This window comes from Sciurus vulgaris, assembly GCF_902686455.1.
Source record: "Sciurus vulgaris genome assembly, chromosome: 19".
Lineage (NCBI taxonomy): Eukaryota > Metazoa > Chordata > Mammalia > Rodentia > Sciuridae > Sciurus > Sciurus vulgaris.
Window position 1 is genome coordinate 3,251,630 of NC_136480.1, and position 22,632 is coordinate 3,274,261.

At 61.5% G+C, this 22,632-nt stretch overlaps 1 protein-coding gene across 11 annotated transcripts in view; it reads left to right on the forward strand.

The window, feature by feature from the left end:
- Nucleotides 1–22,632, forward strand: part of IQSEC1 (IQ motif and Sec7 domain ArfGEF 1) — a 291,864-nt gene that overhangs the window by 178,078 nt on the left and 91,154 nt on the right. Inside the window, exon 1 of one of the 11 annotated variants that reach the window (XM_079122234.1) lies at nucleotides 8,674–9,052. The exons of the other annotated variants lie outside the window; for them this stretch is intronic. Coding sequence (XP_078978360.1) covers nucleotides 8,985–9,052 — 68 coding nt within the window. The 5' untranslated portion in view covers nucleotides 8,674–8,984. Of the gene's footprint in view, nucleotides 1–8,673; nucleotides 9,053–22,632 lie in introns of those variants that run through there. 11 annotated transcript variants of the gene reach the window in all.

Sequence of the window (22,632 nt, forward strand, 5' to 3'; positions counted from 1 at the left end):
GTGTGCGTGTGGAAGGGTGTTTGGCAGACGAGGGTGAGCAGCCACTTCTAAGCGGAGGGTGTGCCGGGCTCCCCGAAGCCGGTAATTATTCCTCATTAGCGATCTTAAATTAATCTAGAATCATCCCGGGGCTCCAGGACCGGGGCGGCGCTGAGCCGCAGACTGAAACCAGAACATGCTCGCAGGCTGCCTCTGCCTTCCGCCCCAGTGCAGGGCCGTCGGTGGGCCCTTGTGTCCTCTGGGGGGACAGGGTCCTCTCCCAGGTCCCCAAACCCGACAGACGGCTGGAAGCTTTCATTAGTGAAAGAGACCAGACGCAAGGGAGTATGGCGCTTCAGACATCGACATCCGAAGTGGTAGCGGGTCCCCAGCCCTGATCCCCCAAACCGAACCCGGGCAGACCCAAAAGGGTGTGCTGTTTACATTTCCCCAGGCGTATTTTGGGAACTTTGCTAATGCAAATGGCCGTGTCATATGTTTCATAAAACTTTAGATGCGCAGATGGCGATCTGCAACTGTTAAAAAGCTGTGGTAGAGTACAAATAACGTAAAATCTACGGTTTTGTGAAGCACAGTGGCGCACACCTGTCATTCCAGTGGCTTGGGAGGCTGAGGCAGGAGGATGGCAAGTTGGAGGCCAGCCTCAGCCACTTAGCAAGGCCCTAAGCAACTCAGCGAGACCCTGTCTCGAAATAAAGTAGAAAAAGGGCTGGGGATGTGGCTGAGGCTGAGCCCCCAGGTTCAACCCCGCATTCCAAAAAACGGGGAGGTGGGGGAGGCTCGGCAGGAAGCTGGAGAAGCCGGTAAGGACCTGGGCAGCGCGGGCTGCCTGGTGCCCCCAGGCTGGGCTCGCAGCTGCCAATCAGTCTCGGCACCGCCCTCAACCGGCCGTCTCAGGACAGAGCTGGATTGGTGGAGGTCAGGTCAGCCCCCGCCCCTTGGCTGTGCTGGGTCCTCCGTGGGCGGAGTGGGAAGCCGGGGGTCGTCTCCAGGGACCCCTTGGCTTCCAGCAGGGACAGACACAGGCAGGCTTCCAAACTTGCCGGTCTCCAGCCCCGCGCTCCGGAAGGGAAAGGCCATTCCCTGGGGGGTCGTGGGAGTAAGGAGCCTGTGTTCCGGACAGGACAGGATGGCCGACGTCCCTGTGAGCATGTCCTTCTATCAGACCCCAGTGAGGCCCTGGAGGGGGTGGGAGTGAGAAATGCACCAGAGGGTCCGAGTGACCACGTTGCCAGGGACTTGAGGAAGTTCCTCTTCAGCACCGTAAACAGTGAAGCACAAAGAAGCAAGCATCCGGGTCCAGCACGGTGGCACTCACCTGTCATCTCCGCAGCTCGGGAGGCTGAGGCAGGAGGATCACAAGTTGGAGGCCAGCTTCAGCCACTTAGCAAGGCCCTGAGCAACTCAGCAGAGACCCTGCCTCTAAATGAAACATAAAAAGGGCTGGGGAGGTGGCTCAGGGGTTAAGCGCCCCTGCGTTCAATCCCCGAGAGCCCAGCCCTGCCAAGTTCAGAGGCAGGACCTGAAGCGAGGGTGGGCAGGGGCAGCCTGGCCTCCATCAGCAGCTCTAACCCAGAGGGCATTTCAAGCCGACCTCAGGGCCAAGTGGGCTCCAGGCCAGGCCTGCCTTAATCTTGGCCTCTCTGGGCTGGTGACCCTCTTTCTGTGTCAACCACAGTCGTCCTGGGGGGCGGGACAGTGGAGGTGGATTCTTGGAGATCCGACCCAGGAGGACCCCTGCCGGGTGAGGCTGGGGCTGGCTTCTCACTGACCCACAGTGGCCTTTGATGATTGCTGAACCTAGAGGCCAGATGCAGCCAACCCGGTGACTGTGGGCGCTTCTGTCACTTCGTGGCAGCCATCTGCTGGACGGGTCAGCCAGCCCGGGGAAGGTCATACCAGCCCAGGAGCCTCCGAGTCCCCAGAAAGGGAGGGGCCTAGGTCTGAGTGCTGAGGAGCAGAGTCCCCCGTCCTGCCAGGGCTCCAGTTGACGTCCTCACCTGCTACTCCCTCAGAGGGTGGCCTGGTTTGGAAATCACATCTTGGGTAAATGAGATGATTAGGGTGGGATCTAATGCATCTGGCTGATGTCTTTACAAGACAAGGAACTTGGGGCCCATTTTATGTGTCCATTCTACATGTCCCCTGGACTGAGCCATAGAGGGCCCAGAGACTTGATCAGACATTATCCTGTGACTGTCTGTGAGGGTCTTCCTGGATGAAATTAACTTTGGGTCAGTAGATTGAGTAACAGATCATCCTCCGTGGTATTGGTGGGCCTCATCCAATCAGTTGAAGGCCCCATGACAGATCGTCCTCTGTGATGTGGGTGGGCCTCATCCAGTCCCTTGAAGGCCTGAGTAGAACCAAGAGACTCAGGAAGGACTCTTCTTCCATGACAGTCTTGGAGGTAGCACATCAGGGTCCTTCTGCCTTCAGACTTGAACAGAGAGGTGGGCTTTTCCTGGGTCTCAAGCATGAAGCCTTCAGACCAAAATGACACCATCAGCTCTCCTGGGCCTCCAGCCGACTGCAGATCTTGGGACTTGTCAGCCTCTGGAGTCACATAGGCTACCCCCTCCCCCCCCCCGTCTTTCTCACACACACACACATTTATGCATAAGTGTGTGAGTGTGTGTGTGTGTGTGTGTGTTTGTGTGTGGGGACACCGTTTCCCTGGGGACTCCTTGAACTTCCAGTCTCCAGAACTATGAGAAAATAAATTTCTGTTGTTTAAGCCACAAATCTGTGGTCCTTCGCTGTAGTCCAGTCTATTTCGTGTTGGTCTAACAAAATACCTGAGACTGGATAACTTGCAAAAACCAGATTTCTTTCTTTCTTTCTTTTTTTTTTCCTTTTCGATACCGGGGATTGAATCCGTAGGGGTGCCTAACCACTGAGCTACACCCCAGTCCTTTTTAGTTTTTTATTTAGAGACAGGGTCTCACTAAGTTGCTCAGGGGCTTGCCATGTGGCTGAGGCTGGCCTCCACCTTGCCATCCTCCTGCCTCAGCCTCCCCAGCCACTGGGATCACAGGTGTGCGCTATGCACCCAGCTAGAGATTCATTTCTTGGGTTCCGGAAGCAGCAAGTTAAGATCAAGGGGACGGTATGTGACAAGGGCCTTCCTGCTGTGTCATGGCGGCCGAAGGCAGAGGGAGAGGCTTGGGGTGGGGGGCTCGGCTGTGCGTGGGGAACCCACCTGGACACCGACAGACCCGCCGTCCTGAGGGTGGAGCCCTCCGCCCTAAAACCCTCCTCAAGGGCGGTTGGGTTGGGGATCACGCTCCCAGCGAAGGAACTTGGGGGTCACGTTCAGCCCTGGCAAACCAGTCCACCACCCCTCTGTCTTCACCCGCGAGGGGACAAGGACCCCTCCGTGGCTCCCGCGAGACTCTGCGGAGCAGAGCGTGCCCACGCGCTCTGTGCTCTCTGCCGATGCCACGTGGCTGCCGTTGGCTTGTGAGGCATCGGCTCGGGCACAGAATGCAGAGGGATGCCAAGCAGCCCCACCGATCAAGTAAACAAAATGTCGTGTTTCAAAACAAACACAGGCTGCGGCGTCCTGCAGGCCTGCTTTCCTGTGCGGTGGGAACAGCGGTCTCCCCAGGGCTGCAGTTTCCAGGCCCCGAGGCTCTTGGGTGCCGCAGGGCTGGCGGATGAGGACTGGGGAGCGACAGGCATGGGGGGCTTCCACCCAGGGCTGCTTACCCACCTCCCCAGCCCTTTTTCTATTTTATTTAGAGACAGGGTCTCGCTGAGTGGCTGAGGCTGGCCTCCACCTTGCGATCCTCCTGCCCCAGCCTCCCAAGCTGCCGGGATGACAGGCGTGTGTCCCTGCAGTTTGTCTTTATTAACATCCTCTCTGTTGGAAGCAGCAGAGGCTGCTTTGGTGGGGCGTCCAGACGAGCGCACCTTTCTCTTGGCGCATCGGGTGCCGACATGGCCGCAGGTCGCTGGCCCTCGCATCCTGCAGATGGGCCTGCGTACGACAGCTCAGGGCGGCTCGGGGTCCCCCGCCAGCCCTGGGCCTCCTGATCGTGGGGGGCGGCCCTGGGCACATGTCTCCCTCTGGACATCCACACGCCCCATCGGGGGTCCAGGGCCTCGCGTGGCTGCCTGGATTCCGCATCAAGGTCCCGACTTGGAGACAGCGCTGGGCTGGTGCCGGGGACGTCCTCGTTGGTGGCACAGACCCTGTGAGGCGGCAGGGCCTTGGGAAGGGTGACTTCCTCCAAACACATGCCCACCAGAAAGTGTGCTGGCGTGTGCGAGCGCGTGTCCACACGCGATCGTGGGCACAGGAACAAAGCTGACCAGGCAGGGGCTGCGTCCGCGGGGACTCTGGGTGGCGGGCGCCTGGGAGCTCCTTGGACCTCCTCACGTCCCCCGTGAATCTGAAATGCCAACTTGAAACAGAGCCCCGCGTGCGGCTGAGGGCGGGTCCCCCTCCTCGGGCCCCAGCCTCTCCTGAAACCCTCCCTGGGGCCTCAGCTCCAGGGCCACCTCCAGTGACAGGCTTCCGGTCACCGGTCCCACCCCTCTCCACGTGGCTCCGCTGCGTTCCCTTTGTTCTCCTTCCACCTGTCCTTGGAAAGCCTCTGTCTTTCATCTCCTGCTTCCAAGACTCAGCTGGTCTCAGTTGAGGTCACTCCCGCCCCGCGTCCCCTGGTGCTCTCTTTGCCCAACCCACAGAAAGCGCTCGGTAAATGTCCACGAGCAACGGAAAGACCAGCTGATCCTGAAGCCAGAGTCCTCTCCTTCCCCGCCACGGACTTGCCCTGTGACCTGCCCCACTGCGAACCTCAGTCTCTTCTTCTGTACCCAGGTCGTGTGATGTAGAAAATCCCAAACGGCTCCAGAGGCCGAGTCCTCCACCGAGTCCCTCTCGGCTACGGGACGGAGGGAGGTAGGAGCCCAGGAGCTCAGCTGGGGTGGACCTGCCCCAAGGATCCTCCTCTTCACTTTCTGTCCCAGGAGAAGCAGAGGCTGACAAAAGGCCTGACGTGGCCCTTCCCTGGCTCAGGACTCCAATGAAGGTGGTCCACTGTGAGTGTGGGCTCTCTCCTCCCCCCGGGGCTGCTTTGTCACAGCCGGGCCAGCTTCTTTGGCAGGAAACAGTATCTGCGTGACACCAAGCAACTTAGCTGCCTTGTTTTCGTGGTTACCTTGCTTTTCCATCGAGGGGAGTGATATAAAGTTTCCTCTTAAACTGTATTCAAGCATGATTGCCAGGTAGCTGACGGGTTTGTGCCCTGCTTTTAACTTTTTATGGCTGGAAATTTGAAACAAGCTCAGACGGGACTGTCTGCTGAGCCTGCCCGTCGCCCAGCATGGCTGACTCTTCCTTGCCCACACTGCGGTGTTTTTCTTTTTCTTTGGTCCCGGGGATGGACCCCAGGGGTGCTTCACCCCTGAGCCGCATCCCCAGCCCGTTTTACATTTTATTTAGAGACAGGGTCTGGATAAGTTACTCAGGGCCTCGCCAAGTGACTGAGGCTGGCCTCCACCTTGCGAGCCTCCTGCCTCAGCCTCCTGAGGCTGAATATGACAGGCATGGGCCACCTGGGATTCTTATTACTGTTTGGCAGAGGGACAGAAAGATGGGGTAACTCATATAGGGACAGGAGAGTCCAAGGCGAATAAGGAGTCTACCCCGTCCACAAGGACAAGCCACTGTAGGATGGTGGACACAGATGGGGCCTGATAAGTAAGTTGGCATTCAGGAAAATGGACCCTCTGTTTCCTCGTCCGTGAGATGGGGAGACAGACCTGGGGCTGTGGCTCTTGGCGCAGCATCTGTGGGGCCCTGGGTTCCATGCCAGGCGCCAAGGGGGCGGATACTGAGAGTCGTCAGGGCTGGTGGGGACCCCAGAGCAGCCCAGGCTGCCCCAATGGAAAGCTCGACTCTGTGACAGCTTCTGTTGCCAGGCTCCCGGCCACGGCGGGATGGGCTCATGCAGGGGACACTGAGGTTCCTGCTCCGGCGCCTTGGAGTCCTCTGCGCTCAGACTCTGACTGGCTGCCCCCAAGCTGAGGCCCCGGACTGGGGAGAATCAGGACCCGGCCCGCGGGATCTTGGGAACGCGCTCCGTCCAGCGCCTTGGTCTCCCCACCTGTAAAGGGGGAACGTAGCCACCAGGAGGAGCAAAGACCTGAGGCCCGGCCCTCAGGGCTCAGGGACAGGGGCTCACCAGGGACTCTGGTCCACGGCTTTCTTCCCAGCCCTACCCGGGGACAGTGCCCTCTCCCCGAGACTCCTCCAGGCCAAGGTCCTCTCCTCCTGTCCAGCAGTTGCCTGACCCACCGGTGCCCGTCACCAAGTGGGCCCGGAGGGCACATGTGACAAGCACTTGGCCTGGCTGGGTGAGAAGCGTCCCCGGCGCTGGATCCAGGCCAGAGTCTCTGTCCCAGGGCTGAGCGGCATCCTGGCTCTAGAGGCCCCGGGGCAGCGCACGCAGGTGAGGGGCAGGGCAGGTCCCTAGCGCCGGCCGGACCAGAGCGCGGGGGTGAAGAAGGAAAGGCTGCCCCGTAGCTCACCTGTCAGCCCTGTGGGGACAAGGGACTCTCCCAGAGCAGGAGGGAGTGGGTGATGGCTGATTAGTGGGCAGATGGGGGGATGGACGGACAGACTGACGGATGGATGGACGGACGGATGCATGGATGGATGGGTGGATGGACAGATGGATGGGTGGATGGATGGATGGATGGATGGGTGGATGGATGGATGGGTGGATGGATGGATGGATGGATGGATGGATGGATGAGTGGATGGGTGGATGGATGGATGGACAGACTGACGGATGGATAGATGGATGGGTGGATGGACAGATGGATGGGTGGATGAATGGATGGATGGATGGGTGGATGGACGGATGGGTGGATGGACGGATGGATGGATGGATGGATGGATGGATGGATGGATGGATGGGTGGATGGATGGGTGGATGGATGGATGGATGGGTGGATGGGTGGATGGATGGATGGATGGGTGGATGAATGGATGGATGGATGGGTGGATGGACGGATGGGTGGATGGACGGATGCATGGATGGATGGGTGGATGGATGGATGGATGGGTGGATGAATGGATGGATGGATGGGTGGATGGATGGATGGACAGACTGACTGACGGATGGATAGATGGATGGGTGGATGGACAGACGGGTAGGGCGCTGGAAGGCGGGAGGCGGTGGGTGGACAGGGCTGGCAAGGGCTCACGGAGGGGAGCAGGGCTGCTCTGTGTGCGGAGGCTGACTGGGCGCTGAGGCCAGCTGGTGGTGGTGGTGTGACGCGGGCGCGGGGAGACCTGTGAAGAAAGGCTTCGCCACCCACGGAGGGTCCCCAGGACACGTCTCCTCTAGGCACATTTCAGACAAGCCCACGGGGGGACCTTACCAGGTGCCTGAGAAGGAGGTCAAGCCAGGGTGAGGGGACAGACCATTCCGTCCAGGGAGACCTCCCCTCGGTCAGTGGGGTCCCCTGAGGGCCTGGGTGGCCTGGTAGGGCGGTGAGCCGGTCCCCAGGGGTGCGCAGGAGCCCCTTCCGCCTGCGGTCAGTGGAGCGGGCTCGTGGTGTCTCAGGGGAATCGTGCCCCCAGAGCCCCGGGGAGGCCTGGCCTTTCCAGAACCCTCTCTCGCTTCCTCGGCAGGGGACAGACAAGCCGCAGCTGCTCACCTCTGCCCAAGTGAGGCTGGAATCTGAAAGCAGGGGACCTGGGGACAGAGCAGGGCCTGGGCGTGCGTGTGGGCCGGTGGCAGTCCTCGGAGCCGGCCCGGGTTCCTGGGTGGAGAGGAGTCCTGGTGTCCCCTGGGTGGGACAGCTGTGCGTGGTGCCCGAGGGCTCCGGGCCGCCCTGGCTCCTGCCACCTGCCTTCTGGGGAGCTTCCTGGGGCCGCGGGTGGGGAGAAGCGGGTTGTGTGGGCCTGAGTCACCGTCCCCAGGGGCTCTGCCTGGGAAGCCCCAGCTTCCTGCCCTGGGCTGGGCCTGGGAGCAGCTGTCCTGGGTGGAGGCTGCTCTGTCCAGCCTCCCTGCCTCCCTCAGCCACCCCCGGGGCTGAGCCCGTCAGTGCCCCCTTAGAGAGGCTGGCACGTGCTCCGTCCCTCGTGCCAGCTCTCCTGGACCTGGTCCCCCCCACCGCTCCCCAGGTCTGGGCCTCTGTGTCCCCACCTGTGAGATGGAGCTGATAAAACCCACTGGACAGAGCCACTGGGAGGACAAGGCGACTGAGCGCCAGCCCCACCAACTGCGCCCAGGGCCCCCGACCCCACCATGGCCAGAGTGAGGGGCAGCTAGGGTTGGAGAGGGACCTGCCGCCACCAGAGGCTGAGAGCCAAGTGACCCGGCCAGGACCCGGGCGGTGCCTTTGAGCCGCGTGGAGACCCCAGGGGCGCGGTGTTTGTGGCCGCCCGCCTGCGCCCCGCCAGCCTGGCAGGGCCGCCCTGGCTCCTCCCGTGTGGGCCAGGTCTCCGGGTGGGCCGGCCTGGCCTGGGGCGGGTGTTGGGTTCGGGCCTCTGGGGACGCGGGAGGATGTGGTCCCGCCCTCGCCTGCCTCCCCGCCGCCCCGCCTCCCGCCTGGCCGTTCCTCTCCAGCCCCACACCGGCCTCTGGACCCGCGATCCGGCACCGCGGACGCCCCTGGCCCGTCCCGCCCCGGCTGGTGACTCACGGCTCCCCTGGCCCGCGGCCACCGTCTCCTGGCAGGCGGCGGGTGCAAGGTTGCGCCGGAGCCACGGGGCCTGGGGCGCGAGGGACGCTCGCCGGGAGGGCGGAGGGCAGATGGACGGGGCCGGGGCTCGCCGGGGACAGCAGAGCCGGTGGCCGGGACCTGCCCTGGCCTGAGAGAGCCAGGACCCTCCGGCTCTGGGGCCGTTTGTTTCTTCTTCCCACCATGAAGAAGGAGGTGACCTGAGAGCTGGAGAGGGGAGCCAGGCCGGGAGGGCAGCGGCCGCGGCCCCTGGGCCCCATCTCCCCACCACGCCAGGAATGAAGGGCGGTGGCCGCGCCGTGTGGAGCCTCATGTGGAAGTACTGCATCTCCGTGAGGACCCTCAGGTACCGGGGTCCTGCGTGAGGGGCTGGCTCCGCCGCGTCCTGGGTTTAGGTGGCTGTGCGAGTCTCAGGAGGGAGCAGAGGTGGAGCGCAGGAAAGGCTGCACCCAGCGCCCGTGGGAGAATTGGAGGGAGGAGGGTGGAAGGGTGGCCAGGGAGCTTGCTGGCATCCGCTGGGGCCCCGCGTGGCCCCTGGGCCAGTACAGGGTCCGCGGGTCCCCAGCATTGGGTACACAGCACGGCGACCCTCAGCAGCCGGCTCCGCTGTGTGACTTTGGCCCTCCCTCCTCACCTCTCTGAGTTTGTCGGGCACCATTGAAATGGGGCTCACACTCCTCCCTTCAGCCCACAGCCTGGTGACCCCTTGCGACCGCGGACACGGTCACCAGTGCTGAGGGCTCTGGCCTAACCAGGCACCGGACTGCTGGGGCGTAACGCTGGTGGTGAATTCGCTGCCCTGCAGAGGCTCTCAGGGCCCGTGTGAGCATTTCAAGGCGATGCGTACAAAGAACAGGACCCGGCACCTCCAGGCTGTCCTCACCCGGCCTCCTCCTCGGGGGCTGCCCGACCCCAACCCGGGCATGGGAGGGAGTGGGTCGGGAGGGCGGAGCAGCGCCCTGGTCCCCTGGGGCTCGCTGCAGCCTCTGCAGCTGCCGAACCAGAGAGCAGGAGGCCAGGGGGCCTCAGGCAAGGCGAGGCCGCCTCCTCCGGAGAGGGCCCCGCCCCCTGATTTGCATACGGCTCGCAGGCCACGCCTGGAACAGTTCTGCGTTATAGATGCCCCCAGGGCATGCTGGCCCTTAGGCGGCTGTGTTTCAGAGGTGAGGGATTTTGAAGGGTCTCCTTGCTTTCCACATCTAGTGTCCGCACTACACAAACCTCCCTCCTGCCCCTCTCCTTCTTCCTCCTGTCTCTCCTGTTTTCCTTCTTTTCTTCCTTCCTTTTCAAAATGTATGTGACAGCCTACAGGAAATACCTATGATAAAATGATTAATGAAACATCAGGTTGGGTGCGGGTCAGGAGGCTGAGGCAGGAGGATCGCAAGGTGGAGGCCAGCCTCAGCCACTTAGTGAGACCCTGAGCAACTCAGCGAGACCCTGTCTCTAAATAAAGTATAAAAAGGGCTGGGATGTGGCTCAGTGGTTAAGCACCTCTGGGTTCAATCCCCAATACCAAAAAAAAAAAAAAAAAGAAAAAAAATTGGGATCAGGAAAAGCACAATTCAGAATAGGATGTTATGACCCAGGGTAAAATAATAATAATAACAGTGATGATGATACTCATAACAATATGGTGATGGTGATGGTGATGATAGACTACAGATGTGCTGGGTCCTGAGGTCTTTCTGTTGAGGTAAAGATCGCTGAGTTTCCTGGTAGCCAAAGGGAAAGGGGAAATCCAGCCACAGGCTCCACTGTCCCTCTAAGAAGAACCGTAATCTCAGGGGCCACTGTTGTTCCTGCTGTGAGCTGAGAGTGCGGGGGCCCAGGGACGGTGAGCCTCAGGTCTGGGGGAACGGGACAGAGCCAGGACTGAGTGTTCTTTAGGACAGGGACGCTGGCTGGCTGAGGAGCGGAGGGGCCGAGCTCAGCGCTGGCTGAGTCAGTGGGATGGAGCTCCTTGCATGGGTGACTGGGGGCCGGGCCAGCAGGGGTGAGTCCCAGTGCTTTGGAAAGAGCCTGACGCTGGTTTTCCCAGTGACCGCGGTTGGATTTTCCTGCATCTCATTCCCTCCGGAGGTTTCCGGGGATTGGCTGCTCTGCAAACCTCAGGGCAGCGGGCCCAGCCCGGGGAGGCCCCGCCACGACTGGCGGGGTGGAAGCCCTGACCGCTTCCCAGCGCCAGATGGGCCCCAATGATCGCGGAGAAGGCGCCTGTGGAGCCCGGCAGAGCAGCCGTCTCCCTGTGCCTCAGTCTCCCCATCGGTCCAATGGGGAGAACTAGGGCCACCCACCCGGCCGGGCTGCGCAGCGGAGCCCCCGGGGCCACAGGGCGCACTCCCTGGGTGTCCACGGCCGGGGCGGCCAGGAAGTGGGCCAGCCAGCGAGGGCGGGGTGCGGAAGCCCCGCAGGGGGCTCTCCCCTGCCACCTGGGCAGCTGGGGCGGGCGTGGCCCCGTCACGCACCAAACCCCCACTTAGCGCCGTAAATGCCGGTGTCTGCGCTCGGCTGGGGCGGCCGGGTCTCCCTGGGCTCCAAGAGCAGCGCCCTGCGTCTGGATCTGCGCTGCTTTCCTGGGGTCCCCGCCCCAAGGACGAGGGCCACCCCCCGCAGACAGACGGAGCCAGCCCTGCGCGGCGCCCGCCGCCCCAGCGGCCGGGGACCTGAATCAGCAGATCTGCAGCCCGCGGCGGGGCTGGCGGCGCGGGACGGCCGGGTCGCTCTGGGACCGCACATAGTTTCCCTCTTGCGTCTTCAGATTCCCGCGGCATCTGGAAGAGAGGAGGTGAGCGCCGAGCCGCTGCCAGCGGAGGCGCCGGGGCTCTGGGACGCTGGCTCGGGGCCTGCCTCTGAGCGGGACCCGGTGGCCCAGGGCCACCTCCTGGACGGGCCAGCCCGGGAGCTGGGCACGCCAGCCAGCCCGGGGAGGTGGCGAGCGGTGCGCTCAGGCAGGTGGCTCGGCCTCTCTGGGCCTGTGGGCTCCGCACAGGGGACTGAGCTGGCGCACCTGCCCCGTCCCTTTTCTCCGCCAGTGTCAGCGTGGGGGCTGGAACAGGGACAGAGCAAAGAAAGGGACTTGGGAGAGGGCCGGCCTGAGGCCGAAGCCTGGCTCAGCCCCTCTCTCTCGCAGATGTCACCTTTGGGGTCAAGGGACACGGTGTGCATCAGCCTGCCCCAGCTGGTGCAGGTGCCACGTGTGCCTTGGCCAGGAAGGTCCGGTCCCCTCCCCCACGGTGGCCACATCTGGGCCACGGGGCTGGGGAGCAGCTGGCAGCCCGGCTCCGAGAGCTTCCGCGGGAGCTTCAGGGACCGTCCGCCACCTGGTGCCCCACGGCGGGCGGCTCGCAGGGGACACCGCCTGGAACTGGGGCGCACTGCCCCCGCCCCAGGGACCCCCGGGAGGCTCTGAGTCTGGAGCCCCTCCCGCCAGGGGCCTGGCCCTGCACTGGCGGCCACCTCCTCTGCCCCTGCCCTGGACTCCCTAAAGTGAAGCCACCCCCTTGTCCCCCTGGGCTGCCCCCCTGGGCTGCCCTGCCCCCGTGGGCAGAGCCGAGAGCTGAGTCGAGGAGGGACAGGGGACTTGTGGTCTGGGCACTGTCCACACACGCTCGATTCTCCGGTGACCGGCTCCCCTTCTCTCTCCCAGTCGCGCTCGCCCCTCAGCCTGGGGCCTCACCTCCTCCCCTTCCCGTGATGCTCCGCGGCCGCTCGGCTCCTCCGTGGAGTCCGAGTGAGGGGTGAAGGCCTCCGTGTCTGCCACCAAGGCCAGCTGTGGGGGACGTCCTCACAGACGGCAGCCAGCACCCCACTGTGCAGAGGGACCCTGCTTCCTGCCCACAGTGGGGTCCTCGGTCAGGTGACTAACTTGGGGTGCTGCCCTCTCAGAGAATTGCAGATGACGGGGACATCATCACCCCAGTGCACAGGGAAGAACCTTCGCCTCGGTGTCCACAGACCCTTGGCTGAGCACCTACTGTGTACCGGCCTCATGTGCAGCGCCCTGTGCATGTGGCCCTGAGGAAGGAGGTGGGGCAGGGCTTCACGTTCAGGCGGGAGGGAAATGAGGCACAGAAAACAGACAGGTGAACAGGTCCTCAGGCAGGGTCAGTGCCAAGAAGAAGATTAAAAGGTTGGGGACAGGTCAAGGACCGTGGTGCACGCCTGCAATCCCAGGACTTGGGAGGCTGAGGAGGGAGGATCGTGAGTTTGAGGCCAGCCTCCACAACTTAGCCACACCCTGTCTCAAAGTAAAAAATAAATAAATACAAAGGGCTGAGGATGTGGCTCGGGGGTAGAGACCCCTGGGTTCAACCCCACCTCCCCACAAAATGGGAGAGAAGAGCCAACTGTCTAAAGAGACGGCAGCCATAGGCAGGGGTGAGCGGGAGGGAAGAGCCATCTAAGCACAGGCCCAGCTGGTGCAAAGGCCCTGAGGTCGGGGCGGGCCTGGTGCTTTGGAAGGATATTGCTGCTGAGGAGGTCGGGAGATCCGGGGTGGGGAGGCTGGGCACATTGGGAGCAGGACGGTGTCCTCGCCGGGGCTGCTGAGGGCATGACAGCATGGCGGGGAGGGCCGGGGACTGGGGGAGGGTGTGACAGACGGAAGGTGGTGGCCAGTTCTGAAGATGGACGCTGAAGGACCTTAGCAGTGGGAACGTGGACAGGGACCAGGTGACTCCCCCATGGGGCCTAAGAAGGGAGCCTGGGCTGTCTGGGGGACAGTGGGGACAGTGCTCTCCAGATGCTGGGGTCTGGGGGTGGCTGAGGCCTGGAGACCCCAGAGCGCCTCTTGGCCAGCAGGAGACCAGGCTGGCCACCCTGCCCTGTCCCCGCCGCCCAGGGTCCCCGTTGCTCTGTAGCTGCTGTCAACATAAGTAGGGCGCCTCTCTTCAGGGCCACCTGTCCTGCCGCCTTTGTCCTGCAGGCCCCACGGGCCCTGGGCGAGGAGGCCGTGGCCAGGTGGCCGGAGCCCAGCTGGGGCCCGGCGCTCCCTACAAAGCTGCTTGTCCGAAACTCGAGTGGCCCCGAAACGCGATCGGCCCCGGGGCGGCCACGGAGGCCCTGCATTATTCATGGCCGGCCTGTCCAGCGAGGCCACTGGCACCGGCCGGGCCTTGAAGGAGCCCGCGGGGCTGGGCCGGGGCCGTGAGGGCGGCCTGACGGGCGAGGACCGGGTGCCCGGCACCCTGACCCGGGGTGTGGCTTCCTGGATGCCGACGAGCCGGGAGGAAGTCAGGCGACGTCACAGGCCGGGACCTGCCGTGGGGAGGGCCCGCGTCCCCAGGGGCTAGCAGGCGGCCGGGCTCCCGGAGACCTCCGTCCCCTCCCCTTGGACACTGTGAGTACCACCCTGCTGGCCAGGGACTCAGTGACAGGTGGCCATCGGGGCGGCCTGCTGGGGTCAAGGCCGTGGGACTGTGGTGGGGTTTTCTCTGTTTCTGGGAGCTATTTTCAGCCCCCTGTGGCTCCGCCGGGTGGCGCACAGGCCTGCGGGGACCCTGGGCCCCCAGGTGTCTCCCCCGCAGCCAGGAAGGGCAGCCCCGGACTGCCTGGCGGGGACCGTGTCCCCCCCGACGGCTGCCTGCTCTGTACCCCTCAGAGCCTAAATTTGGGGGACTCAGGGCAGAGAGAGGGGAAGCTTCGTCAGGCCCCTTCCCCCTCCTGGCAATGGCCAGTGCACGCGCCCCACCCCGCTGTCAGGAGCCAGCTGACCACTGACAACAGCAGCTTCTTCCGTTTCTTTCTGAAATGATCCTGTCCCCAGGGCTGAGAGGGCCTTGGGGGATGGTTCCCAAGTGGCGCTGGGCCCTGGGCAGTACCAGAGGGAGGAGACAGGTGAGGCAGGTCGGGTGTGTGAGTAGGGACGGGTCACAGAGAGGTCGCCTTCCCATGTCGGGTGTGGGGAACAGCCAGGGAGGGGTGAACCGCCTTCAGGAAGGGCTAGATCAAGGGGTGCAAATCAGTGGATTGGGACTTTCTGCTCTTGTCTGCTGGGTTGACTTTGAAGCAGGAGCTTCCCACATGAGCCTTCCTGACTCTGTACCTGGCACATAGTGAAGGCTCAGAAAGCACCTCGGTTGACACCAGTCCTGTGACAGTCTAGCCGCAGGAGCCAGGCTGCTGTGAGCAATATGTTGTTTCTGTCTTGAGGATGTTCGCAGTGCCCCCGGGGGAGGTGGGACGAGGAAAGAGGAAGTTACCACACAGGGCGGTCAGCCCAGGGGGGCCAACGCCCAGAGCGGGGACATCAGAGTCCTCAAGCAAAGGCCTTCTCGGAGGGCTTCCTGGAGGTGGTGGCCGCTGAGTTCCATTTTGATGACAATGGAGGACATGGTCTAGGGAACGTGAATTGATGGAACGGAAACCCTGAGGTCAAGTTCAGGATCCCGCACAGTGGAGCCAACTGGGCCGGGCTCCATTCTTGGAGTTTCTGACTTGAGTCCAAAATCAGGAGCCGGGTTTGCGCCGTGTCCGGAATGAGCTCACATGATGGTGAAAGATGACCCAGTAGCTGGGGCGGAGCTCAGTGGTAGAGCAGGTTCCCTCCCCAGCAGTCAAAAAAGAAAAGAAATGAAGAAAAGAAAAGGAAAAGAGTCAGACATGGTGGCCCACACTTGTAATCCCAGTGACTCGGGAGGCTGAGGCAGGAGGATGGGAAGTTGGAGGCCAGCCTCAGCCACTTAGCAAGGTCCTAAGCAACTCAGCGAGACCCTGTCTCTCAATAAATTCTAAAAAGGGCTGGGGATGTGGCTCAGGGGTTAAGCACCCTGGGTTCCATCCCTGGGACCAAAAAACATTTGGAATTTGCACCACATATATTCAGTCCTATTCAGATTTTTAAAAAAGGAAAAGAAAAGAAACAGCAAAAAGAAAGGTAGCCTCAGCTACAGCTGTGAAGGCACTTAGTGAGCACCTACTGCATGCCAGGCACTCTCTGGCTGTGGTTTCATTCCCACTAAGCTCGCCACAGCCTCCAGAGCCTCCTGGACCCACTCTGCAGGGAATGAGCCGTAGAACCTTCTGGATTCAGGGCTGGAGCACTTGTCTCTGTGCGTCAATGAAACGTCATGTCCCCCACACTCTCAAACTGGGGGCTCCCACTGCACGGGCTCTGCCTGCCCTTCAGAGGCCGCAGGCATGCCGCATGCCCGTGTTGGGGACCTGCGGGAAAGTCACGGTCGCCCAAACACGGGCGTGTTCAATCGCCTCCCCTGCCGGGGCACCCAGAGCAGAACCAAGCAGTCAACCCGAAACCAAAACCAGGGCCCGCCACGTAGCAGGTCCCGTCACAGCCAGGGGCCGGGGGAGGTGGGAAGCCCAGAGTCCCCAGGGAGCCGTGGCTAGGACAGCCACCTGCTCACGAGCAGCCACAGGGGGCCAGCGGGGTCCTGGGCTCTGAGCCCTGAGTGCCCAGCCTCGAGCAGTCCAGTGGGAAGAGGTGGGGCCGGGGTCAGGGCCCTGCAGGCCTCCGGGTCGCTGGGAGTCCCCAGGCAGGGAGCTCCTGCTACTTGCTGGGACCTCTTTTTCTAGTCTGCAGAGTCAGGAGAAGGTGCCCCACGGTCAGGGCTGAGCGATCTCGCGTGTGGGCGTGCCTAGCGGCCGGTCCGGGCAGCGCTTAATAAATGTCCCTGGTCGCCACCCCGCAAGTGAAAGAAACGGTCTCAGTTGGAACTTAGGCTCTTCAAAACGATCATTGAAGCTGGGCGTGGACCACATGCCTGCGATTCCAGGGGTGAGCCACCTCCTCCCCAGCCCTTTTAATTTTCTATTTAGAGACAGGGTCTCGCTGAGTGGCTGAGGCTGGCCTCCAGCACGCGATCCTCCTGCCTCAGCCTCCCCAGCCGCTGGAATGACAGGCGTGCGCCCCTGCGCCTGGCCCCCCTTGTTCTTGATCCACTCTCAGCCTAAGTTCCGTTGTTCATAAGTAGATAAGGATATTCGCGTCCTGGGCGCGGACACAGACACGCCGTGCATGCATAGTAACTGTGCGCCTCCTGGGTTCTTCCCGGAGCCATCTTGGCAGGAGAACGCGAGGGTTGAAGATCCCCGGCCTGGAGATGCACTCCCGCTGTGGCCACGGGCGGGGGCACTTCCTGGGGAATTTCCGGGGCAAGTGGTCAAAGGGAGGTGACCGGCCACCTGGCTGGGGGCCAGTGGGGGCCAGGGTGGGGCCTGGGCGGGGTGGGGAAACGGCCACACCTCACTTCCCCTTTCAGCCCCAGAAGCCCCCTGACCGCAGCCTCCCTGCTGATTCCACACCCTGTCTGAGGTCATCCTGGACACACCCTCCTGGGACAAAGGGGACCTGAGGCAGTTAGATACCCGGGGCCTTGATCTCACGGTCACTGATATGGAGAGTTCCCAATGGGCTGCTGCATCCCAGGGACCCGGCAAGGCACAAGAGCAGCCCGGCCTCGGATTGACGTTGGCTCATCGCTCCCTGGCAGAGGGCAGATGGAAGACCCTTTGACCCTTTGACTGTCCCTCGCCAGGGCCTGGCCCCTGGTCGGCCGGCAGGAGTCCTTCTTCGTGTGATGGACCTGAGGGTCTCGGCCTCGGCCTCCTGGGGCGGGGAGAGCTTCAGGTCCTAAGGCGGTCAGGTCCAGGGCCCGCCCTGCCCTGAACAAACTGTGCGACCGAGGCGAGGCACTTCACTCCTCTGGGCCTCAGCTGCCTCATCTGGAAAATGGGTCCATTATCACCACCACCACCCCCTCAGGCAGAGGTGAGCGAGACTGGCCCAACGCCCGGCCCTCAGCACGGGACTCGCAGGCCTGTCCCGTTCTGGCTGGTCAGGCAGACATCTTCTCCTGTGGGGACTGAGTGCCCTTCCTGCCCTGGAGCCGCATCCATAATTCACCCGAGCACCAACTGGGTGCCGAGCACCGGCCAAAGGCTTGAGGACATCGATGGTAGACCTCCTTCCTCCTGGTGCTGGCATTGGGGGCTCAGGGGGCAGAAAAGACACGAGGACACAACATCGTAGCGGGGGAAAGTGACACAGGCTGCACCCGCCTGTCATCCCAGCAACTGGGGAGGCTGAGGCAGGAGGCTCGCAAGTTGGAGGCCAGCCTCAGCAACTGAGCGAGGCCCTGAACAACTCAGTGAGACCCTGTCTCCAAATAAAACATAAAAAGGGCTGGGGATGTGGCTCAGTGGTTAAGCACCCTGGGTTCAGTCCCTGGGGGGCAGAGAGGACGAGAAGAACATGCGACACAATGACATGACAAAATGGGAACTTTCTTTTCTGTGCTTCTAGAGTTGGAACCCAGAGCCCTGTGCGTGTTAGGCACACCCCCAGCCCGTACCCCCAGCCCGTTTCCTTTTGTATCTTCTTTTTGTTCTGCTTTTGAGATGCTGCCTCAGTGTTTTCCCCAAGCTGGCCTCAAGCTTCCGGGCTTCAGCAATCCTCCTGCCTCAGCCTCCCGACTCGCCGGGACTACAGGTGCACACCGCCGCGCCCTGTAGGATGATTTTTACGGGTGTGTGTGTCAGGCTCTGAGCTATGTCCAGGGATGTCCCAACCCCGATCTCACTGACTCCTCACCCCAAATCCTACCAAGCAGGAACAGCCACTGATCTTGTAGCCAGGGACACTTCCGCCACCAAGTGACGTGCCCACCATCCTTGCCAGCTAGGAAGGGCAGCATCGGCACGGGGCCCCAGAACGGAGCTTGCCTTCGAGTTTGGGAGGGTGGTCCCACGATGTGGGGGTAACAGGTGGGAAGGGAGCCCCATGTCCCCCGCCCCTGCCGTCGCAGCTGGCCCCCGAGCCGGTGCCGCCCCCACCCTGTCACCTGGAAGGTGAAATGCACTGGGCCAGTGGCAGAGCCGGCTCCCCTGGCCCATCTTGGTGCCCCATGTCCATCAAAGGTGGCGCTCTTGGCGGACAGCTCGCCTGGGGCCACCACGGCCTCTCCCTGTCCTCGCGTGTACCAGGGCCAGGTCTCCGAGAGCACGAGGTCCCGGCCACACGCTCCGGCAGCCTCTGCTGGCTCCCACCGCTGCAGGGCCGGCGGCCAAGGAGCTCACCAGCCAAGGTGACCTCGGGCACGCGTCTGCTGCCTCCTGGTCCGTTTCCTCATCTGCAGGACGCGGAGGCAGAGGGCCCCAGAGGAGGCTGGGCCATTTTATCCTGCAAGTCACTCAGAGTCCCCATCCTTGTGGTGGGACCTGACGTGGAGTGTCCCTGGTCGTGTCTTCGTATGTGAACAGGAGAGTTCTGTCCCCTTCATTCCACTGTCTTTCCCACTCCCGTGCCCCTCAGTCCCCTTTGTCTCATCCAATGGACTTCTATTCCCCACCCCCTTATTGGGGGTTAGCATCCACACATCAGAGAGAACATTCAGTCTTTGATTTGGGGGGACTGGCTTATCTCACTTAGCATGAAAGTCTCCGGTTCCATCCATTTACCAGGAAATACCATAGTTTCATTCTTCTTTAAGGCTGAGTAATATTCCATTGTGTAGATATACCGCAATCTCTTTATCCATTCATCTGTTGAAGGGCATTTAGGTTGGTTCCACAATCTAACTATTGTGAACGCAGCTGTTGTAAACATGGATGTGGCTGCCTCACTGTCGTGTCGTGATTTTAAGTCCTTTGGGTATAAACTGAGGAGTGGGACAGCTGGGTCAAATGGTGGGTCCATTCCAAGTTTTCTGAGGCATCTCCATCCTCGTTTCCAGAGTGGCCTCACCAATTTGCAACCCCACCAGCCATGGAGGAGTGTGCCTTTCCCCCACTTCCTCGCCAACACCTGTTGTCACTCGTCTTCTTGGTAATTGCCCTTCTGACTGGAGTGAGACGGAATCTCAGTGTAGTTTTGATTTGATTTCTCCGATTGCTAGAGATGTGGAACATCTTCTCAAACATTTGTTGACCATCGTATTTCTGCTGAGAAGGGTTCAGTTCCTTAGCCCATTTGTGGACGGGGTTATTTGTTCTTTTGGTGTTTAGTTTTCTGAGTTGTTTACATATCCTGGAGATTATTGGCAATTTGAGATGCAGGTGGCAAAGATTTCCGCCCACTCTGTAGACTCTCTCTTCACGTCGTCAATGGTTCCCTTCCCCGTGAAGAAGCTTCAGAGTCTTCATTAGGCCCTCAGAAGCGCTGGACTGGCTGAGCTTGGGTCACCCACAGGCCTGGGTGAACATGTGCGTGCGTGTGTGTTACAGCTAGTTTTGCTGTGTAACAAACTATCCAACATGTCATTTTACTGTTTTGGGTTTTTAATTTTTTGATTTTTATTTTTTGTGGCAAGGATGGTTTGTGATTTTGCATGAAGGTGTTGGTTTAAAGATCCGGGCCTTTCATCTGACCTTCCGGAAGGGCCAGCCGGGCTGGGAGGTCTAAGATGGCTCCGCTCATCTCTGCCAGTGGATGGTGACTGTGGGTTGGGCACGTTCGACACCAAAACTCTTGGGACTGAGGGATCTCTGAGGTACTGGGGTTTACAGAGCCAGTACTAATGCTGCTCAGAAGAACCAGGTTGTGGGACCCGGCCCCCAGCTGCCAGCAGCAGGGCCTGGTGGAACAGGAGGAGAATGTCCTCGGGTCAGAGCTGAGGGAGAGCCCCGTAGCCCACGCCAGCTGTGGAGAGGAAGGTCGGACCAGGCGCAGGGGGACCAGACGCAGAACGGTGTCCATAAGGAGAAGTGCGTGTCGCTCCTGGGTTGATTGGGGTTGAGGGGTGTGATCCCCCACTGGGTTTGGAGTTTGTTTGGTTTTGGTTTGTGGTTTGCAGTGCTGGGGTGGAACCCAGGGCCTCGTGCATTCCAGGCAAGCACTCTGCCACCGAGCTGCGTCCTGGGATTTTGAATCAAGGATTTGTTTTTTGTTTTTTGTTTTTTGACACCAGGGATTGAACCCAGGGGTGCTTCACCATTGAGCCACATACCCAGCCATTTTTATATTTTATTTAGAGACAGGGCCTCGCTGAGTTGCTTAGGGCCTGGCTAAGTGGCTGAGGCTGGCCTCCACCTTCGATCCTCCTGCCTCAGCCTCCTGAGCCGCAGGGATGACAGGCGTGCGCCACCTGCCCCGCATAACTGAAGGATTTTAATGTTCATTTCGGGATGTGGGGCTGTTTGTCAATGTTGGCCATGATGGTGGCATTGGTTTGGCCCAGAGCTGTGAAGGCAACGAGTCTCTCTTCTCCTCTGCCCCTGGAATTAAATTCGCACATCTCGATTTCTCCCCATCACCCACCGCCTCCAGGGGCCCAGCCGCGGCCATCCGTCTTCCAGACGTGACACGTGAGGGCCGTGTCCCAAGAGCGAAGGTGGAACCGGCAAGTGGCGCAGCTGTCACTACCGCTGTGGTCTGTTAACCGCGGAAAGTCAGGTGACCCAGGGCACAGGAAATGGCCGGCCTCTGCCGAGAGGCCCGCGTCTGAGCACCAAGCACAGGAAGCTGTGGCCGTGTGCTTGCAACCACTGGGTGTGTGTCACCCGGGTTCCGCTGAACTCTGGTGTCACCCGGGTGGAGGGGGGAATGGCTTCTAAAGTCATCATGCACAAAGCCAGAAGTCACTCTGCTCAGATTCCCCTCAAAGGGGCAGATCCTGGAGCCAGACCAGAGGAGGGAGGAGAGGCTTGTCCAGGCCCTGCAGCCTGTGCGGTGACAAAGGGGCCCTCAGACCCCAGCTGGGGATGGAGGTGGCCCTGAATGTGCCAGTAAGCCTCTGCGGCTCAAGATGCCCAGGAAGCTGCCAGCAGCCATAGGAGGCTATTTCTTTTCTTTTCTTTTCTGCCCCAGGCATTGACCCCAGGGGTGCTCAACCACTGAGCCCCATCCTCAGCCCTTTTTCTATTTCATTTAGAGACAGGGTCTCGCTGAGTTGCTTAAGGCCTTGCTAAGTGGCTGAGGCTGGCCTCCACCTTGCGATCCTCCTGCCTCAGCCTCCCGAGCAGCTGGGATGGCAGGCGTGCACCACTGCACCCCGCTGGAAGTTGGCACTTGATCCTCAGGAATTGCAAGCGACTCGACACCCAGGCCCCCCATGCACCCCTCCCCCACGCACGCGAGGCTTACTGTCCCCGCTGAAAACCTGGGAGATGACAGCGAGCCGCTGAGAGCCCACTGTCGGAGGGACCTGAAGCGGATGACTCTCACTCATGGCGGCAGCGTCTGTTTGGGCTTGGAAGATGCGAATGTGCGAAGCGTCGTATTTGTTGGGTCTGCCAGCCGCCTTGGGTGTCCATATGGGAGGCGGAATCCTCGGGAGGGATTCGGGGGCTCTCCGCCTGGGAATCCCGAGGCTGCAGGAGTTGGAAGGTTCTCAGAGGCAGCAGGGCCCGCGGCCGGGAGGGGGTCTGCGCCCGCTGGCACTGGGCTGGACCTCGCCAGGATAGTGCACCCCCCCCCCCCCCCGCCCCTGCTCCCCGCAGCCCTCCGCCCACCCAGGCCCCAGCCCCCTCCCTCCCGCCTGCTCCTGCTGACGCCCCTCTGAGCTGTTCCCATGGGTGGCCCGGCACCTACCCTCTGCTCGGGGCCCTAGTCTGTTTTGCGTTGCTGTAACCACATACCCGAGGCTGGAGACTTTATCAAGGAAAAAGTTCTGCCAGGCAGTGGGTGGCGCACGCCTGGAGTCCCAGCAATGAGGGAGGCTGAGGCAGGAGGATCACAAGTTTGAGGCCAGCCTCAGCAACTTAGGAAGACCCTGTTTTAAAATGACTGTCAAAAGGGCTGGGGATGTAGGTCGGTGGTCGAGCGCCCCCCGGGTTCCGTCCCGGGACCACCACAGCTGGGAAACATTTACTGCAAGATTCTGGTAATGGGACAGTCCAGGCAGCACGGTGTCAACGTCTGGTGACCCCCCTCCTCCCGCCCCTGGCTGCCAACAGGTGAGCTGAGAGGCCCGAGCACGGGGTGGACTTGCTTTCGCACACTGAGCTCTCAGGAACTGACTGGTCCCTCAA